The sequence below is a fragment of the Phoca vitulina genome, unplaced genomic scaffold (genome assembly GCF_004348235.1).
Source record: "Phoca vitulina isolate PV1807 unplaced genomic scaffold, GSC_HSeal_1.0 scaffold1, whole genome shotgun sequence".
In the NCBI taxonomy this organism is placed as follows: Eukaryota; Metazoa; Chordata; class Mammalia; order Carnivora; family Phocidae; genus Phoca; species Phoca vitulina.
The window spans coordinates 3,066,447-3,089,714 of NW_022589704.1; the positions used below are offsets into that span (position 1 = coordinate 3,066,447).

At 49.8% G+C, this 23,268-nt stretch overlaps 1 protein-coding gene across 1 annotated transcript; it reads right to left on the reverse strand.

Annotated features, from left to right (window-relative positions):
• Positions 1–1,658: 1,658 nt before the first annotated feature.
• ASB1 (ankyrin repeat and SOCS box containing 1) lies at positions 1,659–18,160 on the reverse strand. The gene is made up of 5 exons (XM_032390756.1): positions 17,827–18,160; positions 14,300–14,441; positions 11,940–12,242; positions 3,500–3,885; positions 1,659–2,264 (listed from the first exon to the last, which is right to left on the reverse strand). The coding sequence occupies exons 1-5, from the start codon at positions 17,873–17,875 to the stop codon at positions 2,137–2,139; spliced, it is 1,008 nt and encodes a 335-aa protein (XP_032246647.1). The 5' UTR covers positions 17,876–18,160; the 3' UTR covers positions 1,659–2,136.
• Positions 18,161–23,268: the final 5,108 nt, after the last annotated feature.

Sequence of the window (23,268 nt, forward strand, 5' to 3'; positions counted from 1 at the left end):
GAGCTGAAAAATAAGGTGAACCACCACCCACTCCAGAACTCCTCTTTCAGCCTTACTGAGAAGGTGACCAGCCGCTGCTTTCCCACCTCCAGTGACATGAAGCCCCTGCCAGTGGCCCAGTCCAACTTCCCTATATCCGGGGAGCCCTACCTCCCCACAGCTCCTGCCACAGCCTAGCTGTGGTCTTGGTCCCACCCTGAATGCCACAGAGAACACCCCGAAGCCCTTCTCGGCTGAAGCCCTCCCTTGCAGCACTTGGCTCAGGCTCTAAGGACCCTCATCAGCTACCCACACCCCACAGCTCACAGCCTCACTCTGAGCGGCCCCCAGCTCTGCATAAGCCCGGCTGGCCAGGGGCCCAGGCCTTCAGCAGCAGCACACAAGCCCAATTTCGGGCTCCGCCAGCCATCCCACACTTACACTATGGCCACAGCTTGTGACAGGGTCACTGCAGCCACGTGGAGCCTCCCATGATTGTGTCTTCCCTCTGAACCATCCAGGCCCCTTCCCCCTGGGACCTCACACACGCACCTACAGGTCACAGCCTGGCGTTCTGGCCAAGCCGTCCAGGATACACGAGGTGGGGTTGAGAATTCTATCCTCAAGCCGCGTAAGACAATGACAGACACTGCCTGTCTCCTTGGCTAAAACCTACAATGCTGTTAGTAAATAAGTAAATCTGTATCATTAATTCAATTATTACAAATTAGACAGCTCTTATGACAGAAAACCTAAACACAGATTTGGAATCTGCCCATTCCTAAACACTTCTGAAGGTGAGAATCACCACGATTCCACACAACGGTCATCGGAGGCTTCAAACTACCAGATGTGGTTTCCTAGGAAACAGCATCACCTGGAGAGCTCTGAAGAGGCAGCTGATGGCCCACCTCTGCGGACACAGCCACGTACTGAGCTGCGGAGCCCGGGTGGGAGTGAGCCCTGCCCACGGCCACAGACTCGGATGAGAACTCAGCTCGTCTCACCTACCAGCACCCCCAGCAGGCCAGGTGAAGACTTCTGACCTCGCTGCTGCCCCCGTCCTCGGCTTCTAGGAGCAACTACCAAGACATGGGGTCCAAAATAGGCAAAGAGCAATCAACCAAATGCCAGATGTTTTGTCCACTGGACCCAAGCATCAGAAAGCCTGGAACCATCCAGAGGACAAGTGAATCCCCCCACCCTGGAGTGTGCAAGGACTACAAGGCAGCGCCACAGGTGTTCCCTTCGGTTAGAACTGGCAGTGAATGCTGTTGGAGCGGTCCTTGGTCCGAATGTAGGCAGTCATTTTACTGGCTAGTTCTTCAGTGCGGCCCTCCTAAAATCAATCCATGTCTGGAAGCTCCTCAAAGGGAAAGGGCAGAGAGTTTGTGGGACCTGCTGGCGTGATGCGAGCGCGGTGAGGTGTGAGAACAGGTGCAGCACTGCAGAAGGTCCTCCCTCTAGACTCTGAACAAACGCAGGTCCTGACTGAGCTAACACAGCCGATCCATGCACCCAAGAAACCATCCTGGAAGGAAGACAATTAACAGAGGACACCACCACAAGAAGAGTACACGGAAGTGGCAAGGAAGGGGTGAGTGCAGACAAATGCCACGTCACCCCCAGGAGCAGGGAAAACAAACCAGCAAATTCATGAACTGCATTTCTGTACTCTACTTTTTTTTTTTTTTTTTTTTTTTAACCAAAACTCTCTTTTCATTTAGGTATTAGAAGGCTTTACAATGAAATCGAGAAGTAAAAATATAAACAGAAGCACAGTTCTGGAAAGTGCTAGGAGTCTTCCCCACTGCAACTATTAGCAGACCTCCAATCTCAGCCCGTACTTACACACACCGCAAGGCCCACTTCGTGAATTTGCTACCGAGAGAATCCAAAACAGAGATACTGAGGAAGAACAAAATGAAGTTTTGTATGAACTTTTCAGCTGACAATGACCCCAGGACTGTCCAATGCCCCGAGCACCTGAGATGGAATTACAGTCCATGAGAACAAGGCCGTTTCTGCTTTACCAACAGCCAAATGGGATTCCGTCAGCAGCACAGACAGGATGTGGTTCACCGGGGCAAGAATCGGTGTCGACTTTCACTGCAGATCACCTTCCTCCTCACTGCAATCAACTGCTGCACTTGCATTCTACTCATAAAGCAGAAACTTTTTTATGGGGTCTGGCAGAGGCAGCGAGGGAATCAGATGGAGTCGGTATTTGCCAAGAGCTCTTCTCACAGCCACACGGCACAGACTCAGCAAGGTCCTGGGGACACCTGGAACGCCGAGGGAAGAAAGGGAGACAGAGGGAGGGAGGTTAGCCAGAGGCTGGCTGAGACTGACAGAACTGCCCTGAGTGCTCACTGCCAACTTCCCAATTTTACAGTAGAGAGAGTGGCCCCGGGGAGGAGGGTCTGTCATCCACTCCTCCGCCTGCACAAGGAGTGCAATCTTCACCTGGGGCACCTGCCCACCGGGATGGCACCTCCTTGACCGGGTTTAATTTCCTAGACAGAAACAAGAGCTGACCACTGAAGGCCGGGACAGGTGTGAACGACGGACCCTAACCCTCCGTCAGCCTCTGCTCTTGGTCAATCCCAGGAGCTCCCGGGGGACCCCGGACAGACAGGCCAAGCAGTCTGTGAGGAGTGCAGGCTCACAGTGTTGTGGTGGGTCAAAAGCCTAACCACGTCTCTGCCTTGTGAAGCAGGCACGAGGCAGGCAGCCTCTCTCAGAACGACTCCAACTGACCACTAACCAGCTCTGTGGGGGAAGGCTCACCGGGAGCACGTTTTAATGACCGGCTTAGGAAACTCCAACAACAGAAACACAATGAACTCAAGTTCTGTGAGAGGCCAGGGTTAGGGAAAAGGTTTTCAACTCAGATGTCCTCGAGACCCAGGCGAGAAGGAGGCCAGGCGTGGGCAGGTCATAGAGGGCCCACAGCAGCCGGCAGGAGGTGCACAAGGTCCACTTCTGAGCCCCAGAGTGAGCCTCGGACACGAAGACCAAGCTCCAGATCAACAGCAAACAATCTGGCCATTGATTTATTAATTCATTAGCAAAATCTTTCTTCATAAATAAGCAAGCTATGGAGTCGATTCTAACAAAAACCAGACGTATCACACAATAAAAGTAATGGTATTTGAGTGGAACTGAAGAAAGGGCATGAGGACCCCTAGAGGAGGAAGGGCTTGCAATTTATTGTCAAACATTTAAAAACCACGCGTTAAGTGAAGGACTCTGGGGTCACAAAGCAGAGCAAAGAGGTAAAGCAGTCGACTATAATTCCAGGAACTTTGAACATGTACTTTTATATATTTCTTTATATCAACTCTTGGTGTCTAGGAATTTGAAAAGACCAATCTGGGAGTATTCTAGAAACTTCCTAGCCCTAACTGCAGATTCTGACTAAGTGCTTTGTTGGAAGAGTTTGTTTTAATCACTACAGCTCAATTCATTCAAGTAACCCACACAGACTGCAAGTCAGAAGGGAACTCAGGCCACTTACTTCTGGCCTCTTTAAAGACCTGCAACGCCTCAGGGTCCACCTTCCTTCTGCCTCTTGACTCTGGGCCCAAGGATTCCCACTTCACCAGGTTCAGGTTGGCTCCGAACTCTACGAGCAGGCTCACGAAGGCCGCTTCACAGCCATGACGCAGGACGGCATCCATGACACACCCGGGGGAGCCCCTGTAGAAGCCCTGCGTGTTGACAGGACCATTGCAGTTGAAGTCGGGGTTCGCCCCTGCCTGGAGAAGCAGCCTGAAGCACTGGAGGTTGTGGTAGGCTGCGCTGATATACAAGGGGCAGACCACCAAGGAGGTGAGGCGCCGGGAGAAAGGGGGCCGGATGTCAGGAGTCAGGTGGTGGTTGACGTCGACGTCAGCCCCATACCTACAGGGAGACACAGGGACAGTGAGACCTTGCGGTAGACTGACCGAAGTCAACAGATCCCCACAGCACCGGAGACAGCCCTGACCTCCATGAGCACCGGGGAGCCGCTGAGGAGACGCCACAGGTCACAGCAGTCTCATGACTTCCAGGAAGGTAAGATCGTACTTAAGAACTTGGAAGCCACCCACACAACAAATTCATCGGGGAACTCTTCAAACCCTTTGAAGAGCCGACAATCTTACGGCTATTCAAAGTACTTCAAAAAAAAGGGGAAAAAAAAAGGAAAAATTCCAAATTCATCTTATGAAATTAGCAAAACAATCCCAAAACCTGACAAAAGCCACACCATTAAAAAAAAACTACCAACTAATTTCACTTATGAGTATCAACTTAACCACCTTCAATAAAATGTTAGCAAAGCAAATCCAAAGTATATTAAGAAAGCAATATACCATATACAATGGAATATTATGCAGCCATCAAAAGGAATAAGATCTTGCCATTTGCAACGACGTGGATGGAACTGGAGGGTATTATGCTGAGCAAAATAAGTCAAACAGAGAAAGACATGTATCATATGACCTCACTGATATGAGGAATTCTTAATCTCAGGAAACAAACTGAGGGTTGCTGGAGTGGGGGGTGGGGTGGGAGGCATGGGGTGACTGGGTGATGGACACTGGGGAGGGTATGTGTTCTGGTAAGCGCTGTGAATTGTGCAAGACTGTTGAATCTCAGATCTGTACCTCTGAAACAAATAATGCAATATATGTTAAGAAAGAAAAAAAGAAGAAGAAGAATGTAGCAGGAGGGGAAGAATGAAGGGGGGGAATCGGAGGGGGAGAAGAACCATGAGAGACGATGGACTCTGAAAAACAAACTGAGGGTTCTAGAGGGGAGGGGGTTGGGAGGATGGGTTAGCCTGGTGATGGGTATTGAGGAGGGCACGTTCTGCATGGAGCACTGGGTGTTATGCACAAACAATGAATCATGGAACACTATATCTAAAACTAATGATGTAATGTATGGGGATTAACATAACAATAAAAAAAATTAAAAAATAAAAAATAAAAAATAAAAAATAAAAAAAAAAAAAGAAAGCAATATACCATGACCTCATGCGGGTTATTCCAAGAATGCAAGGCTGGTTCCAATATTAGAAATCCTAAGAACACAGTCCATCATATTCACAGAACTAAGGGGAAAATCATGATTACCTCTATAGATGAAAAAAAGAAGGCATGAGACAAAACTCAACACTAATGCAGGTTTATAAATACTCAATAAAATAAGAAGTGATAGACATTTCCTTCACAAGATAAAACCCAGATGTTGGCGTCTCACCTAATGGGGAGAGGGGCGGCTCTCCTATGGAAGCCAGAGCAAGCTGCTTACACCCATTCTCCAGCCCACTATTACTCAGACATTTTAAAGATGTATTTATTTATTTGAGAGAGAGAGGGTGCGCAACTTGATCTCAACACCCTGAGATCACGACCTGAGCCGGAATCAAGAGTCAGACAATCAACCAACTGAGCCACCCAGGTGCCCCTAATTCAGACATTTTTAAATAAGGGTATTTTAGTGCAATCAGACAAGAGAAAGCAATTAGCTGATTAAGATCATAAAGGAAGAGAAAAAACTTTCCTTATTTTCAGAGGATATGACTATGTCTGGAAAGCCCTGAACAATTAATGAAAATACAATAAGCAATGAGAGAATTTATTACTTTAATAAAATTATAAAATCATAAAATCAACAGCCTTCATACATACAAAAATAAGTTCACAGACAAAATGGAAAAGACCTCATTTATGAAAGCAAAATAAATTTTAAAATGAGATATCTAAGCATAAACTTAATAGTACATGTTTACAAAATACTCCTAAAGTCATACAAGCAGACTTTGGAAATGGAAAGCCCCACCCCCACCTTGGAGAGGAGGGCTCAACACTATTAAGAGATCAGTTTCCTGAAGTCTGTTATAAAAATGAAAATCCCATTCTTAGAGTAACTTGATTATAGGGCGCCTGGGTGGCTCAGATGGTTAAGCGTCTGCCTTCGGCTCAGGTCATGATCCCAGGGTCCTGGGATTGAGTCCCGCATCAGGTTCCCCGCTTAGCGGGGAGCCTGCTTCTTCCTCTGCCTCTGCCTCTCTCTTTCTCTCTCTCTGTCTCTTATGAATAAATAAATAAAATCTTAAAAAAAAAAAAAGAACTTGATTATAAATACAAATAAAACTAACATCTCTGGAGTTACAGAAGTTGATTATAACATCTATTTGGAATATCAAACAAGAAAAGATATAACAGGAAAGCTTTTTAACATGAAAATTAAACAAAGAGGGACGCCTGGGTGGCTCAGTCGGTTAAGCGTCTGCCTTCAGCTCAGGTCATGATCCCACGGTCCTGGGACTGAGCCTGGGACTGAGCCGCGCATCAGGCTCCCTGCTCAAGGGGGAGCCTGCTTCTCCCTCTGCCTGCCGCTCCCCCTGCTTGTGCGAGCGCGCACTCTCTCTGACAAATGAGTAAATAAATAATCTTTTAAAAAATTCTAAAAAAGAAAATTAAACAAAGAAAAATGTTTGCATGGCAAAAAGCAGCATAAGCAAAGTAAAACAGTAAGTGGAAAAGTTGGGGGAATGTTACAAAGGATTAATATCCTTAATACAGAAAGAGCTAATAAAAGGAAAAGATCAGGGCATCTGGGTGGCACAGTCAGTTAAGCATCCGATTCTTGGTTTCAGCTCGGGTTGTGATCTCAGGGTCATGATCCTGGGATCTAGCCCCGTGTTGGGGTCCATGCTGTGCACGGGATCTGCTTGCGACTCTCCTCTGCCCCTCCCCCCTGCTCGTTCATGCTCCCTCTCTCTCTCTCAAATAAATAAATAAAATCTTTTTTTTTAAAAAGGAAAAGATCGGGATGCCTGGGTGGCTCAGTCGGTTAAGCGCCTGCCTTCAGCTCAGGTCATGATCCCAGGGTCCTGGGATCGAGTCCCGCATCAGACTCCCTGCTCAGCGGAGAGCATGCTTCTCCTTCTGCCTGCTGCCTCTCCCTGTTTGTGCTCTCTCTCTCTCTGACAAATAAATAAATAAAATCTTTAAAAAAAAAAAGAATCCATATTAAAAAAGGAAAAGATCAACTGTTCTACAGGAAAACGAGCTAGAGACGCTGACAGTGGCAAGCATCTCTCAGCCATTTGAAAGGATGCTCAGCCTCACTCATAACACAAATGCAAATTAAAACTACCTTTACACCTGAAACTAATGTAACATTGTATTTTTTTAATTAAAAAAAAACACTACCCTGAGATACTACTTCTCACCTATTACAATGGAGAAAATCAAAATTTTATTGACCAAGCTTTAAAGAAACAAGAAGTCTCATTTAGTTCTGGGGGCAATGCAAAGGGGAACAATCCCACTAGCAGGAAATTTGGCAAGAAGTGGCAAAATTACATATGCATTTACCCTCTGACCCACCAATCACACTCTTGGAATCTCTTCCCAAGTTACATTTGCAAAATTCTGAAAAGATGCATGCACACGACAATTCATTAAAACATTATCCATAACAGCTGAAGGCAAGAAACAACCCAGAGGTCCCTCAACAGGAGACTGGTTGAACCAACCGTGGCCCATCCATATAAAGCAGCAATGAACCGCTATGAAAAGGCATGAGGAGTATCGCTAAATACTGCTCTGGAATGACCTCAGAACACATTTAACAAGTGAGAAAGGCAGGACAGTGAAAGTGTGTACTATGCTACTGTTTATCAGAGGGAAAGTGGTTACGATACATACATGTATATGACACATACCTAGACATATACACATTATGCTTATGTTTTAACAATGGAGAGATAAAACATAAAAGTTTTAAAATGGTCATCTATAGGGGAGTTGAAGGAGACCAACACAGAAGCTAGACTTCTTTTAATATACTTTGTTTTATAGATTTGACTTTGGAACCACATAAATGTCATAAAACAAATTAAAGGCAATCCCCATAAACTAAAAGCAAAAAAAAACCCACTGTAGCCCAACCGCGTATCCAGATGGCGCCATGATGTCCTGCCTGCAGGGCGGCTCCTCCTTCTGGGTGCGCTAGACACCACAGCACCAGATTCCCCTCGAAGGACCTGAGACAGGAAGCAGAGCTTGCCAGCAGGGAGCTTCACGCAGAGGGGCACGCTCGCTGCAGTCCCCGAGACAATCCCTACGGGTGCCGGGAGGCGCAGTGACAGCCCAGACATGAGGAAATGCATCTCGCACAGCATGGGTGCAGGAGCAAGCAGCCTGAACTGGAAGCCACACTGTTCAGCAGAGCCAACCTCTAAATGACTCTCAAAAGGCAGAGGCTTCAGGGTCCCCACAAGGGACGTGCCCTTGTCCCTGCCCCCAGGGAAGTCCAAATACAGACTTACTATCAGGAATTTGGAGTTCTCCCAAATGCAAACTACTAATCTAGGTCCCTTTAATCTAAGCAGAGGCCACGGACGCAAGCACGGAGGGAGGCCTGGCTCAGGGTATCAGAGTGCTGGCAAAGTTAAGAGCGTGCTTGCTAAAAATGCTGTCTGGCGTGGGGTATTACAGCCCACATCAGGTGAGGAGTCGTGTGAGAGGGGACAGCAACACTAGTCTGGTTACAGGTGGGGGGCTGGCAAAATAAGTAAATATGTTAAGGAGAAGGGGAACCAGGTCTCTGCTGGAAAAGCAAATAATAAATTCGGAAAGGAAGAAAAAGTAGGATGACCCCTGTGGTACCAGATTGGATTAGAAGTATCAGGGTGAACTCAACTGTCAATGTATGTAGATACAGAAATATAGATAAAAATGTGTATATGTAACCTTAGCTCTGTCCCATCGGAGGGCCTGAAAACAACAATAGCCCATAAGCAAAAATCTTGGCTTCTAACCACCATTCTCCACTAAGAGAAACCAGGACTCTTCGGAGAAATGACTAATTCCAGGGCTAAGACAGACACAGTGCTAGATGAGCCTAGACTATATTGTTATAAAAGAAAGTAAGGAACTGTTCAAAGGCTGCGGGGGACATGCCGTAAGGCCAGAGCTGGCCTCCAGTATGACAGGGCTCCCTGCAGCCAAATCGGAGACAATCTGAGCATCAAACTAAGTCGTAATAATAGGGGAGTAAAACTCCCTGGATAATACACGGAACTATAAGTCTAACACAAATAAATGCATAAATTAAAAATCTGATGAGAAATATGATATATACGTGTTGCACGGTACCTCTCCACAAAATACGAATTAAATAATTACAGAGAGGAAAAAGAATAGCTTTACATTGGAGAAACCTGACAGACACCACCTTAATCAAAAGATCAAAGCGAACATCAGCAGTAGCGGGCCCAAGCGCAAGCCTGTGCACCCGGACAGATGTGGAGAAGAGCGCAGTCTCGCTCCCTTGAGATCCCCTGCCTGGCGCACGTTACCGACTCTGCTCGGAGTCAACACTCGACCACCAGCACCCGCCTCCCTGAGCTTCCATCACCCCAGACAGACCTACAATGCCACACACATTTTGTCGGCACGGGGTTCTTGGAATTAGGAAATGACGGCATGTAGAAGCAGAGAAGACGGGCGGACAGGCAGGGGCCTAGGGCACAGGAAACAGGACCATTTTCCAGGCCATGACATAAACGGCTGGCCAGCAGTCATAGTCCATCGCCTGTCTCTTCAGCACATTCTGAGTGTCCGAAGGAACTTCTCCCTGAAACCCATACTTCTGCTTGCAGCAAGCACAGGCCTAAGGAGGAGAAGGGAGGGGCACACCGACCGATGTGCTCCCAGGACAGTCCCTTCCCCACTGAAGCCGCGCAGCATCGTCAAATGCAAACATCGCCCAGCCTCCCAGACACTCCAGCAGTGACAGGAGAAACATTCTACAACACACACCAAACCAAGCAGAAACTGCCATTTCATTTCACATACTCAACCAATAAAGAAAAAGAGAACTAGATTTTAAGCAGTGATTTTTTTTTTTCCTCCTTTTGTTAGGGATAGGTCTTTCAAAAATGTTTGTAATTTTGGGCAATATGACAATCTGGTATTAGCTGAGCTATGGGAAAGACAGCCCTTCATCCACTCATAAAAATATGCTGGATAGGATCCAGTTAATTTTAATCCTGAATATTTTCCAAAATTCCCCTCCTGTTTTTAATATCTCTGCCAAGGAACCACTGGGACAACTCAGTGAATCAATATAAATTTTGCACATACAGAAACACCACTCCTTACCTTTTTTAAAAAAAAAAAAAAATCAGCAACACATATCAAGGGAATTTACAAGTAACAAAATGGAATTTACTTGCAGAGAAACAGCAAATTACAGCGTGACAGCAGAGAGCCCTGCGTGTAAGGAACAATGACCTAGGAAGGCAGGAGCTGACATTATATTTAGATCGTATTATTTGTTCAATAACTCAACCATATCACTCCCTTTTCGAAAGGTCAGTAAGTCACTTACCTGGTAATTCAGAAAATAGAAAACTTTTTAGTATGTGTTCTTGGTACCTCATTGTAACAGCAATGTCCTGCACGCCAGTGAGGGAATGAGGGATCTTAGTAACACCAACACCTTCTCAAACAGGGCATCTGTATACGTACTTCTGAAAGTCAAGCCTACAGTTAATTCAAAGCAGTTGTGCATCATGAACTGACTGAAATGCCTAAAGGGATTTCTGGAACCAAGATGAAATTTCATTGATTGATCCTATTCAAAAATATTTCCAAATTAATGACTTACATTCTCTAAGATGCAAAGATATAGGACTGAGGTGGCTTAGATGATCAGGCTAAAGATTTTTAAAGAGAAGGGAAATACCATAATACCCTCGTCCGTCTTTCCAAAAGCCAATTCCATAGTCATAAAAAAAATAAAAAATAAAAAAAAAAAAAAACTTTTAATGTAATAAATATATTCTCAGTACCTAATTCAAAAACCACACCTTGCGCTGGGCAAGGGAACGCCAGGTCTCCTGCTCCTGAAAACCGTCCGCACTGCAGCCCGTAACAATAGGAGCCTTACCCAATCCTTCCCACACTGAAAACTGGCTACCTAAACTATACTCTGTCCAACCACAGGAAACACCTCCAGAGCAAGGCACGGAAAAAAAGCACCTTTGGTAGAAAGAAGTCACTGGAGACACAGAAAATGAAAATATAATCTGGTTCAAATTTTTTAAAAATGTAACCATTCGTACAATTAAAATAAGACCATAAACCATCTAAAATAATAGAAAGGGAAAGCAAAGAAAATCTAGATCATGGAACAAACATACACAATAAGGAACAGCTAAGAAACCAAAAGAGAGCCATAGACCTAACATCAGCTATGGCCACAATGTTAACTGTGTTTAAAAAACAAAGAATCCTGTACAGTCGAATAAGAAAGGTGAGCACCCAAAGAACTACTCAAGCCCAAAAAGATTAAAAACTAAATGTGACAGAATGCTGTGTAAACGAGCCTTCAATGAGACCTACAGCTTCCCTCTGGTTTAATAATGAGCATAACCCACAACAACATCGTGTGACATTAAAAAAAATTAAAAATTCAAAAGAAGCCCCAAAATGCAAATTATACGCTCCACACTATCTGAGCACAATACAATAAAAGTAGTTCATAAAAAATGTGTATTAAACCTTTCTCCTCCATAAGAACAAGGAGGAAATCAACTTCAATAATACTTAATTTAAATACGGGGTAAAAGCTTAGCAGATAAGACCAAAGCTAAAGGCAAAGGTAATAATAACCTTGAAAGCTGACACTTTCAGAACAAAAATGAATAATCAATCATTCAACTGAAAAAAGAGAAAAATTAAGGAAAATGGGGGAAAAAAATTAGTAAGCAGAAAAATAAGAGAACTGGCAGAGCTAAGAAACAGCTCTTTAAAAAGACTAACAGACAATTCTTCCAACACACCTAACTTCACAGACAGAGGAGTAAATACAGACAACAGGGAAAGAGGACGTGGCCACGGGAAGCCGCGGCCACGGGGCAAGGGCGGCCAGGCGTCGGCAGCACTGACCTGATGAGGGCCTTCAGGATGTCGGCCCTGCCCACACGCGACGCGTGGTAGACGGGGGTGCTGCGGTGGTGCCGGCTTCCGTTGGGGTCGGCGCCGGCTTCCAGCAGGATCTGGGCGCTCTCCAGGTGTCCGTTCACCACAGCCACGTACAGAGCGGTCTGTCCTTTTACGTCCACGAGATCCACCTCGGCCCCTTTCCGGATAAGGAAGTCCACACAGTTCCCGTGGCCCGCAGTGGCCGCGATTCTCAGCGGTGTGCAGGGGAGCCAGCCGCAGCACCAGACAGACTTCTCGTTGATGCGGCTAAGAGAGAACACAGGGGAGCCAGGCTGTGAGGGGCAGCTGGGAAACCCACAAGCTGCCCTGCTTCCTCCCATACTGGTCCATGCTGGCAACAGAGAACGGGAGGGCAACCTCTTCAAACGGGGACTCCCGGGCCTCAAGAATGCCTCCGCGTGTGCTCTGTTCTATGAGATGCTGGGTCTGGGCGTGGGGCAGGGCAGATGTGGAGAGCCCATTCCACAGCGGAGGACACTGAGGCGCAGAGCTAAGATCTGAGATCTCCCAAAGGGTGGAAGGGTGTGCCCAGGGAGGCAGCGCAGGATGGAGAGCAGCGCACGCGCTGGCAGCCCGCCAGGGTCCTGAGGCCCCGTCTCACCAGCCACTTGCTGTGGAGGCCTGAGGCTGGGTCTTGGCATCCCCACTGGGACCAGGTGACCCCTGTGGTCCTTCTCCCTGTGACACGGCACAAATGACAGCCTGCAGAAGTGGCCAAGGCCACGCAGCGCTCCACTCCCGGCCAGCAGCAGAGGGCAACGGGCTATGCTCAGCTCTCATCAGAAGTTGACGATCAAACTGTGACTCCCTGTCAAGGAATGCCGTGGCCATGCAGCCCACGGACCCACCACGTCATCAACCAAGACACAGTTCACTTCAGGCTCCCAGTGCAGCTGTGAACAAAGCATGGCCATCCAGCCCACTGAAGAGTGACACACAGATACACAGTGGGCCAGGGCTTCCTCCTTCAGCTGAGCTCTGGCTCCCACTAGCCAAGAAGACCAAGGAACACTCCAAGGACTCATGGTCAAAGTACAGAGCAACAGAAACAGATCACTGAGAAACAGATTTTTTCAAGCCAGATAGAAGAAGAAAGAAAAAAAAAGTACTTGGAAAAGCAATATGAAAATACCTAGTTGAACTCTATTCTATTGTTTTTATTCTACTGTTGCATATTGTTTTTATTCTACTGTGGCACCTGCAAATTTAAGGTTTCCTTTGGGCCTGAGTCATTTGCATTAAATATTCATGCAGAATCCATTTGCCATCTTTGTATGACAATCCTTTCTGGGTATTTAGAGCTTTTTTTTTTTTTTTTTTAAATACTGGTATCTATTCTGATGAAATAATGCTAAGACATCAGAAGTAAAAAAAAAAAAAGAACCCTATTCTTAAATTGTTAGAAATCCTTCTCTTGGGAGCTATTCATAAAAAGCGGCATTCATTTCAATATTGACCCGAAGACATTTCTTCTATCAATTCACTGCCATCTTAACCCTGAAGGGGAAAGAAACACAAAGCAGGAAGGAGTTGCTGGTTGCAGGTCAGTTGCTAATCTAGCTGGGACTCCAATCTTCGACCCACAAAGCAATCAGAGAACACCCAGAGGGAAGGAAGACTCTGTGCTCTCCCAGGGGTTCCTGGTGGGAAAAAAGTAGTATCAACACCCACTGCTTCGAAGGAAGAGCCTGAGCCGGTGTGGAGGAATGGGCAGGAATGGGCAGGATCTGGTGGGCAGCAGGCTGGGCACTACAGACAAAGGGAATAAGAAGGTGAACACACAGCATATCCCCGGGTGATGAGACGGCCGGTGTGAGGCTGAGCCCCAGGCCCAGGAGGCAGACAGCTGGGGATCAGAGATGCCAGAGGAGGGTACATCAGGAAATCTGCACCCACAGGGGGGTAACCACATGAAAATAACAAAGTTAGGAGAACTCACGTATACAGCTTAGGGTAAAGAGCCACAAGAGACTTGGAAGGGGGCAGGACCACTCTTGAAGACAGTAACAGTGCTGCCATCAGGACTAACATCAAGAAAGCTGACACCAGAGAGGGCCAGAAGTTTCCAGAAAATATAAAGGTCAATGACCGATCTGGACTTGAATTCAGGTCTCCCTACCCTCCCTACCTGGCTATCTCCTACAAGTCTGGCCATGCTCCCTCGGTCTCCTTTTCTCCCCTGTCCTCTAACACTGTAAAGCATCAGGGTCTTCACCTGCTCACCAGGGAGACATAGTGCCCTCACGGATCACACACCTCAGCTTCGGGCAGCACTGGGCCAGCCCCAGGACAGTGATGCTCACCTCCGGTAGCTCTCCTCTTGCAGCAGGTTCCTGAGGGTCTGGAGGTCCCCCACGTAGGCCGCATCATGGAGCCTCGTGTCCTCACAGTGCTCCAGCGGATGGTCACAAAACTGCTCCCTCAGCCACTCCTTCAGATTAGGACCTGCACTGAAGAGAGGGGCTCCTGTCAGCTAGGGGAAACCTGGCCAACACCAACCAATAGGGGGCGCCGTCTGCAACAAACCCTTTGTCTTCAGTCTACCTGGGTACCTCAAACTCACAAGAATAAATCATTCCCACGCTCCAGAAACGCCCAGGGCTTAGAAAAATACAGAAAAGTTTCCCTTAGTGAAACAAGCACAATCCTGATACCAAATCTGACAAGGGTAATAATTTTTAAGACATTGGTGGGACAGGAGGCAATGCGTCAACCCTACTGAAGAATACGGAAGATCCTAAATAAAATATTAGCAAGGTGCAACTTAAAATACGTATCAAAAATCCACCATAAAAAATAAAAAAAAAAAACAATCCACCATAATATTACTCTGTTTATCCCAAGAATGTAGCAGTGTCTTAATACTGGGGAAAACCATATAATCATCTCCTATATTACAAAAAGACCTGGATTTGGCAAAATTCAACAGCCAAACAAATGCTGCTCTCTGCAACAGGATGACTGCAGCGAGCCGACCTGGGCCGTGACCTCACAGGAGCCTCCATGCTTAACTCATTAAGACGGCAACCTAAGATGGGTGCGCTTCACTGAATGTAAGTTACACCTCAGTTAAGAAGGAAAATGTTAAAATATATGCATATAAATAGAAAGCCAGCTTCACATAATGAAGACTATAAAACTGGAAAACAATAAAGATGACTAGAGTAAACCGTACCATGTGCTTGGACAGGATGAGTCAATGCTAAAAAGATTTTAAGTGATAACAAATTAAGTGGTTTTAATAAATCTCTTCAGAGTTTTTTATGAGATGTGACAAAAATATTATAAAAGTCTATCTGGAGGGGCACCTGGGTGGCTCAGTTAAGCGTCTGACTCTTGATCTCTCAGCTCAGGTCTTGAGCTTATCTTAACCTTGAGTTAAGATGAGTCCTGTTGACTCAAGCCCCCCACTGGGCTCCATGCTGGGCGTGGAACTTACTTAAAAAAAGTTTATCTGGAAATATAAGTGAAAAATCACCTGTTTTGGGACGCCTGGGTGGCTCAGTCGTTAAGCGTCTGCCTTCGGCTCAGGTCATGATCCCGGGATCGTGGGATCGAGCCCCACATCGGGCTCCCTGCTCCACGGGAAGCCTGCTTCTCCCTCTCCCACTACCCCTGCTTGTGTTCCCTCTCCCGCTGTGTCTCTCTCTGTCAAATAAATAAATAAAATCTTAAAAAAAAAAAAAAAAAAGAAAAATCAACTGTTTTTTAATACGTATGAGAAAAAAAGACCCTACCAGTTAACAGATTTTTTTTTTAAAGATTTTATTTATTTATTTGACAGAGAGAGAGCGCACAAGCAGGTGGAATAGCAGGCAGAGGAAGAGGGAGAAGCAGGCTCCCCGCTGAGCAAGAAGCCAGCTGTGGGGCTCAATCCCAGGACCCCAGGATCAGGACCTGAGCCAAAGGCAGTCACTTAACCAACTGAGCCACCCAGGCGCCCCAGAACTTATTATCTCTTATCAGAATAAAAAAATAAATCAAACAGAATCAATTGCCCAGAAAAAACCTTAGTATAAATGGGCATCAAAATCCGTGAGGAACAGAAAGAGTCGTTGCTACTGACTGAATGTCTGTGTCTCCCCCACAAAATATGTCGGAATCTTAACCCTCCAACGTGATGGTATCAAGAGGCAGTGACTTTGGTAGGTGACTGCACAGATCATGAGAGAAGAGCCTTCACGAATGGGATTATGTCCTTATGAAAGAGACCCCAGAGAGCTCCCACACACCCTCCACATGTGAGGACAAAGCAAGAATACTGCCACCTGGGAACCAGGAAGCAGGGCCCTGTCAGACAAAGAATGTGCTGGGCCTTGGTCTTGGACTTCCCAGCCTTCAGAGTTATGAAAAATAAGTAGTCAACACATTTGTAAAATCAGACACCTATTTGCAAATTATCGAGTTTTTCCCCTCACACTGGAGCCCAGAAATAATCTCCAGATAATCAAGAGTTCTGCAGACATCCTTACAGACAGGGGCATAAGGAAAGAGTATGAAATCGGACTCCCAGCAAGGGACCAGGCACAGATGGAAAGTACATCCCTCCACAGGTGGACGCTTTCCAATGATAAAGTTGCTTTTACATTCAAATCCAATCTCTTGAATACCTACTGCAGACAAGACTTGACCAACGTACAAGGGGGGTGATGAGTAAGCTTCCTTGCCCTTCAAGACTCAGCAGTTCACTGGCAGGTGGGCAGGGCAGCCCGCGTTCACACACACACGGGTCACTCAAGCTGATCCCACAACCACACCTGCAGCCGATCAACAGGCAGGCCTCAAGGAACCCTCGGTCCGCCACCCAATCTTCCTTCAGCTGTCCTCCTCCACAGCGGTAACCCTGCAGTTGCACCCCACAGAGTGAAAAAGCTCCCAAAGCAGGAGCCAGTGAGATTCAGAAAGTGTAGAGCAAAGGCCGACGGGTAAGTGGGAGCCACAGATTTTTGCTAAGTTCTTCTCTGGGCCTCCCTTTGCCGGCCTCTTTTCAACCCACTCCCTGGCCCAGCTCAACGCAGCCCCCGCTACAACCAGCTTCAGATGCAAACACAACTTAAGGTTTGCGTTTCTCTGATCAGCTTCTCCACATTAGGTACACAGGGCAAATTCAGCGACGAACACAGGGGAAATCCCACCACAGGGTAAGAGGGAACCTCTTCTGAACACAGCAAACAACTCACTTGCCCTGCAACTTCACATCCTATTAGTAGGGAGGTCTCAGGGTGGAAACCCTGCATCTGATGGCTACTTTGGGTGGTGAGCGTGAGGCTTTCTAGCTGCCTCCTCTGCGGGTGGGCCACAGGCCCCTGGACATGCTGTGTCACGGACAGCTCGCCGGGGATGCCGTTATCGCTGTCCCTTGCCCGTGCATGTGCGGTAGCACCCCAGGCAAGCCGTAGGTGGCAGGGCGGAGAAAAGACACCTGCCGTCCCGAGGGACTGGCCTCTGGGGGCTCTCCCGACCCGTGCGCTCAGAGCTGGAAGATGATCCATGTCCTGTTCTTACAGTAAGGGCCCTAGCAAATCCCCACCGGCTCACGGACCGGCAGTTAGAAAGCAAGTTCCACAGGAGAGGAAACCCAGCGCGAGGATGTCCACGCGAGGCCGAGGAGCGGGCACACGCAGCAGCCGGGGCCGCCCCGTACGGCGCGCCGCGCTGACCCGACCCTGGCGGCAGGGCGCGGCTCCATGGGCCTGGCCCGCCGGGGACGAGGAAGCACGGCCCCGGCCCGGGAGCAGCCGCCGGGGTCCCTCGGCCAGGGCGCTGGACCATGCCCTCCGCTGCCCCGCCGCCCTGCCGCCCCGCGGCCCGACGGCTTCGCGCACGTTACCTGCGGGCCCCGGCCCGGCCCGCCCGTGGGGGCCGCCACCCTCCGCCATGGGCGCCCCGGACTTGCCCCGGTCCGCAGCCCCGGCCCGAGCGCGCCCCGCCGACCGGAAGCAGGGCGGCAGCGTCCACTTCCGGCGCCGCGGGCAGGTGGGCCGCGTCGGGGGCGCGACTTCCGGCGGGCGCGCACCTCCCTCAAGGGCTTACGGGGCCCCGCGCGGGGTGCCAGCGCGTCCACCTCCGGCCTCCGGTCCGGACGTGAGGCCCAGCGAGGCGGGGCGCGAGCTGTCCGGAGGCGCGCCGTGTCGGGGGCGCGCGCCGGCAGTGCGACGGTTTCTCCACGGGAGTGGAGGAGTCTGGGAAAACAAGCTCACCTGGGGGGCGGAGCCTAACTCTTAGCCGGGAGCTCTGGTTGGCCGGGCCCGCGCCCGCCCCCGCGAAGGAGGCGTGGCCTTGTGCCTTGCGGGTGTGGGCGGGGCCGCGGGCGGCTCGGGAGGCCGACTGGACCCGGACTCCAGCCCGGCCGGCGGCGCGTCCGGGGAGTCCCGGGTGAAGGGGGACTGTGCCGGGCACAGTGGGCAGCTCTGGTGGTCCCCACGCTCATCCTGGAGCAGCCCCGGGAGAGCGTGGATGCGAAGGTGCCGGACGTCCAGCCCTGGCCCCGCAGCAGGTTCGGCGGGCTGGGCACCGCTGCCGTGGGCATGTATCTCCGTGCTAAGAGATGAGTGCGCCCCCGAATTCCTTCCATGAGGGCGGGGATCTCGTCTATTAAATTATAGCCCAGTGCCTCACACAAAGCATTTATTGAATAAATTAGGGAACAAAGGTATACATTTTCCTGCACTCTGGCTTCTTAAATGTCCAAACTGTGTGTATTGAGTTTGCATTCTTGAGCTCGGATTCCCTTGGCTACAGACCTGGCCGGCCCTGCGAGGGTGTTTGGTGGGGGGAAGAGGGCTTCCTGCAATGCTGTTTGGACTTGATAACAGCAGAGAGCACCCCTGGCAGAGGCTTGGGGGTGATGCCCTTGGTGCCACAGGGCAGAGAGCCAGGGGCGTGCCCAGCTCGCAGGTCCTCCATCACAGCTGCAGGCGGGGAACCCCTGGGAGCTTCCAAAACACCCAAGCACGGAAACAACCGAAGTGCCCCTCAGCGGTGCAATAGATAAACAGAGTGTGGTCTGGTCATCCAGGGGAATGATACTCAGCCTTAAAAAGGAAGGGGCATCTGGGAGTCTCAGTCCCTTAAGGGTCTGACTTCAACTGGGGTTGTGATCTCAGGGTCCTGGGATGGAGCCCCTAGATGGGGTCCCGGCTCAGTGGGGAGTCTGCTTTTCCCTCTCCCTCTGCCCCTCCGCCTGCTTGTGTGCTCATGCTCTCGCTCTCTCTCAAATAAATAAAATCTTTAAAAAAAAAAAAAAAAAAAGGAAGGATATTCTGACACCTGCTACAACATGGATGAACCTTGAGGACATCATGCTAAGTGAAATAAACCAGTCACAAAAGGACAAATACTATATGATTCAACTTATATGAGGCACCTGAAGGAGTCAAATTCATAGAGACAGAAAATAGCATGGGTGCCCGAGGCTGGGGAAGGGGAGAATGGGGACTTGTTTAAAGGACACAGAGTTTCAGTCTGGGAAGATGATAAAGTTCTGGAGATTGACCAACGTACAATGGTGTGAATGTACTTAACACTACTGAATTGTACACTTTTAAAAGGTTAAAATTAAAAATAATAATACAGTAGTAAAGTTTATTATGTATATCATACCACAATTGAAAAGAAAAAAAAAAAGGAAGCCTGGCCCCACCCCACCCCACCGCAGAGGTCCTGATGCATTTGGTCTGGGGCGTGGCCTGGGCCTCATGACTCACCCTCTCCTAGGAGACCAACCTTCCCGCTTTGCCCCAGACCGAGCGGGTTCCCTAACACAGGACTCCCAGTTTTAAAACCAGAGTGAGTTGGGACCCTACCCCAGCCCTCAGGTTGCTCCCCACCAGCCTGCCTCCCACTAGCCCCCTCCCTACCTCCCCACCGGGTTAATTTTTCCTGCAGAGCCACTCGCTGAGATTCAGCCTCTGTCACCCGGGCTGACGATTCCTAAGCGATCCTCGGAAATCCCACGTGTTCCTTAGCTGGACACGTGGGGCCCTTCCTACACACGCTCCAACGTCCTCCCTCCTGCACTCCCAAGACACATCCAGAACTGGGTGTCTGCACACCTCAGGCCCTCCCATCCCCACGTCAGCCGCCCAGGGGGACAGGTGCCTTGGCTCCCCAGATGCCTCCCCGCCCCCACCGGAGCAGCTCGGCGCCTGCGCTCTCTGCCAGCCTCCGCGCACACACCCGCCACGTTTCTCTCTTCCCACCTGGACTTAGAGCCCTGGGCGGAGCTGCGCTCTCTCTGCTTGCAGATGCGTGCGTTCCTCAAAAGCTGCCTCTGGTCCAATGGATATTTTTATTCTCTCACAGGACTTGTTATTGAACAATTGGATAAAGCCATTCATCAACCAGAACTGACAAGGTTCCTCGTCCAGGCACTGTGCCTGGTCCCGAGCGCAGGCGTGAGCCAACCTGGACCCTGTCCACGGAACCCATGGTCCAAGGCAGCCAGGTGCATGGTGGCTCCCCAGGAGGATAAGTCCACCTCCTAACCCCTGAAACCTGTGAGTGTGATCTTGTTGGGAAAAGGGGGGTTGCAGATGTAATTAGGGTAATGATCTCAGGCACCCTGGACTCAGGCGAGGCCCTAAATCCAATGACAGGTGTGTTGGTAAGAGACTGAGACACACAGGGAGAAGCCACGTGAGAAGGAGGCAGAGACTGGAGGATGTGGCCCCAGCTAAGGAAGTCAGGGGCCATCGGGAGCAGGAAGAGACTGGAAGGACGTGCCCCTACAACCTCCAGGGGGAACACGGTTGGGCAGACACCTCGATTGATTTTAGACCTCTGCCCTCTAAACCGTGCGAGAAAACATTTCCGTGTTTAAGCCACCAAGTGCATGGTAACTTATGGGGGCAGCCACAGGAAACGCATATACCCGGTCATGGAGCCAGAATCACAGACCACCGGCTGAGCCAGGGCTGTGAGGGACAGAGCGGGGCTGGGGGCTGGGGGGTTTCGGCAGGAGTCAGAGAAGGGTGTGAAGTTCACCACAAAGAGACAGGAAGCATCGAGGCCCAGGGGACAGACAGTTGGATGGTTGGACGAAGGCCTCTCTGCGGGCTATGGAGGGGAGGCCCCGTGGGCCTGCTTACTCACGGAGCCTGTCCCCGTGTTACGGGGAAGTCGTCAGGGCGCACTGAGGGATCAGGTTTGGGAAGGGGCACACTGTCTGCTGTGTGCAGGAAGGAGGAAAAAGATGCGGGACTCCAAGGAGACCCAGGGTGACCCCCACCAGCCCAGCTGAGGCCCAGAGGACAGGAAACACCCTCCTCCCAGCAGCGTCGGGCACTTGAAGGTTGTATTCGTTCCGGTGAGGGGGCCAGACCCACAGAAGCTGGTCTCAGTCAAAAGGAGTCTTCAGGGGCACCTGGGTGGCTCGGTCGGTTAAGCGTCTGCCTTCGGCTCAGGTCATGATCCCAGGGTCCTGGGATCGAGTCCTGCATCAGGCTCCCTGCTCAGCGGGGCATCTGCTTCTCCCTCTCCCTCCTGCTCGTGAGCTCGCTCTCTCTTAAAAATTAATAATTTTTTTTTTAAGTTTTTAAAAAAAGTAGTCTTCAGTTTGGTTCGGGGACAGCAGGTGGCCTAGAAAAACAGGCTGCACTGGACCCGGAAGCTTCTCTGGCTCTCGCGGTGTCTCTTTGACCCTGCTCAGCTATGTGCATGTCTCTGTCTCTACCTCTGCCTACCTCTGAGGCACAGTCTCTTTCTCTTTGTGTCTCCCTCTCTCCCTCTTTCTCCTCATCAGTTACCAGGTGAACAAGAACTTAGTGGCTTCCAAGGACAGTGATCACGTGTCCTCTCCCAGGGAATTAGGATGGGGCCCAGCAGGAAAGGCTTGTCTGTGCCTCAGGACATCTGAGTTCGAAGGCTGGCCCACAGGCTGTCAGTGCTGTCAGTCAGGACTCCATGCGTGGCCTCCCTGTGGGCTTGGGCTCCTCACAACGTGGCAGCCGGCTTCCCAGGGGAGTGTCCGAGAGAGGGAGAGAGCCAGGTGGGAGCCACTGCGTTCTGGTGGTCAGAGAAGTCACCCGGTTCTGCAGACTCAAGGGGCGCACGTAGCTTGCCCACCTGTCCATCAGGACCGTCGATGTCGTTCCCAGGATCTCAGTGGGCGAAGGACATACGTTGCTGTGGCTTTGGATAATTCAATCTCTCTCTGCCTTTCTGCTGACCCCTCCCTGCCACTCTGTCCATCCATCTCTGCTTCTGTTTCCCTTAACCTTGGTCTGGCTCTGTCCCGATGTCTCACTCTCTCTTTGGCACCCTGTCCGTCCTGCTGTCCCTCTCGCAGCTCACCAGTCTCCCTCATCTGGCAGATGGACTTCCTTGGCCCTCTCTGAGCGTCAGCCATTACCTCTGTGACTGGCCATTGGTCTCATGGAGTCAGAAACTCCAGCCTGACCCCGCGTGACCATCATCAGCTCAGGCATCCACCTCCAGCATGGGGCTCTCAGTTTACGCTCTGGAGACAGAGCCCCGGCCAGCCAGTCGGCCAGCGTCAGGCTCCTCTGGCCCAGGGGCCCCTGCTCCAAGCCTGTATCGACCGGCAGAGACTGGCCACTTGGATAATTAAGAGCCTCTGACATGGTCCAGAGAAGGAGGTTTCCGTCACTCACCCAGTAGGTGGGTGATTGGTCAGGACTCACCATTGCTAAGGAGAGTCTCAACTCAAACCAGTACAGACAGAAAGCATCCACCAGCCTGTGGTAACAGACGCTGCTGGTGCCCGCAAGCTCTAGAACCACTACACAGGGAGGCAAGAGAGAAAGAAGTACCTGGGAGTTACATCGCTCGCCTCAGGCAGGATTCACACTCACGGCCCCCCATGGTTTGGTTCCTGCTGATGCCTGAAATCACATTCCACGTGTCTCCACCCTTCCCTGTCCCGCCACTGCCCTCTCCTCTCCCCTGGGAGCACTTGCTTGATCTCTTTCCAGGCTGGCAGGCGAGTTTGTATGCTGCTGTCTTGAGGCAGAACTGCTTTTTCTCAGAGAAACCTCTTTGCCGTTGAGGCCTTCAACTGATTAGATGAGGCCCACCCAGATTATTAAGGGTAATCTTAAAGTCAACTGATTGTAGATGCTGATCGCATGTGCGAAATACCTTCCCTGCAACATCTAGACTGGTGTTTGACCAAATAACTGGGCACCATGACCTGGCCAGGCTGACATAAAACTGAACCATCACACCCCCTAAGACATCTACAGAACGGGGATGTCCAGGATGGGATGGTGTTCGGGCACAGCTGGATCCCGAACTTCCAAGTCTGGCCCTC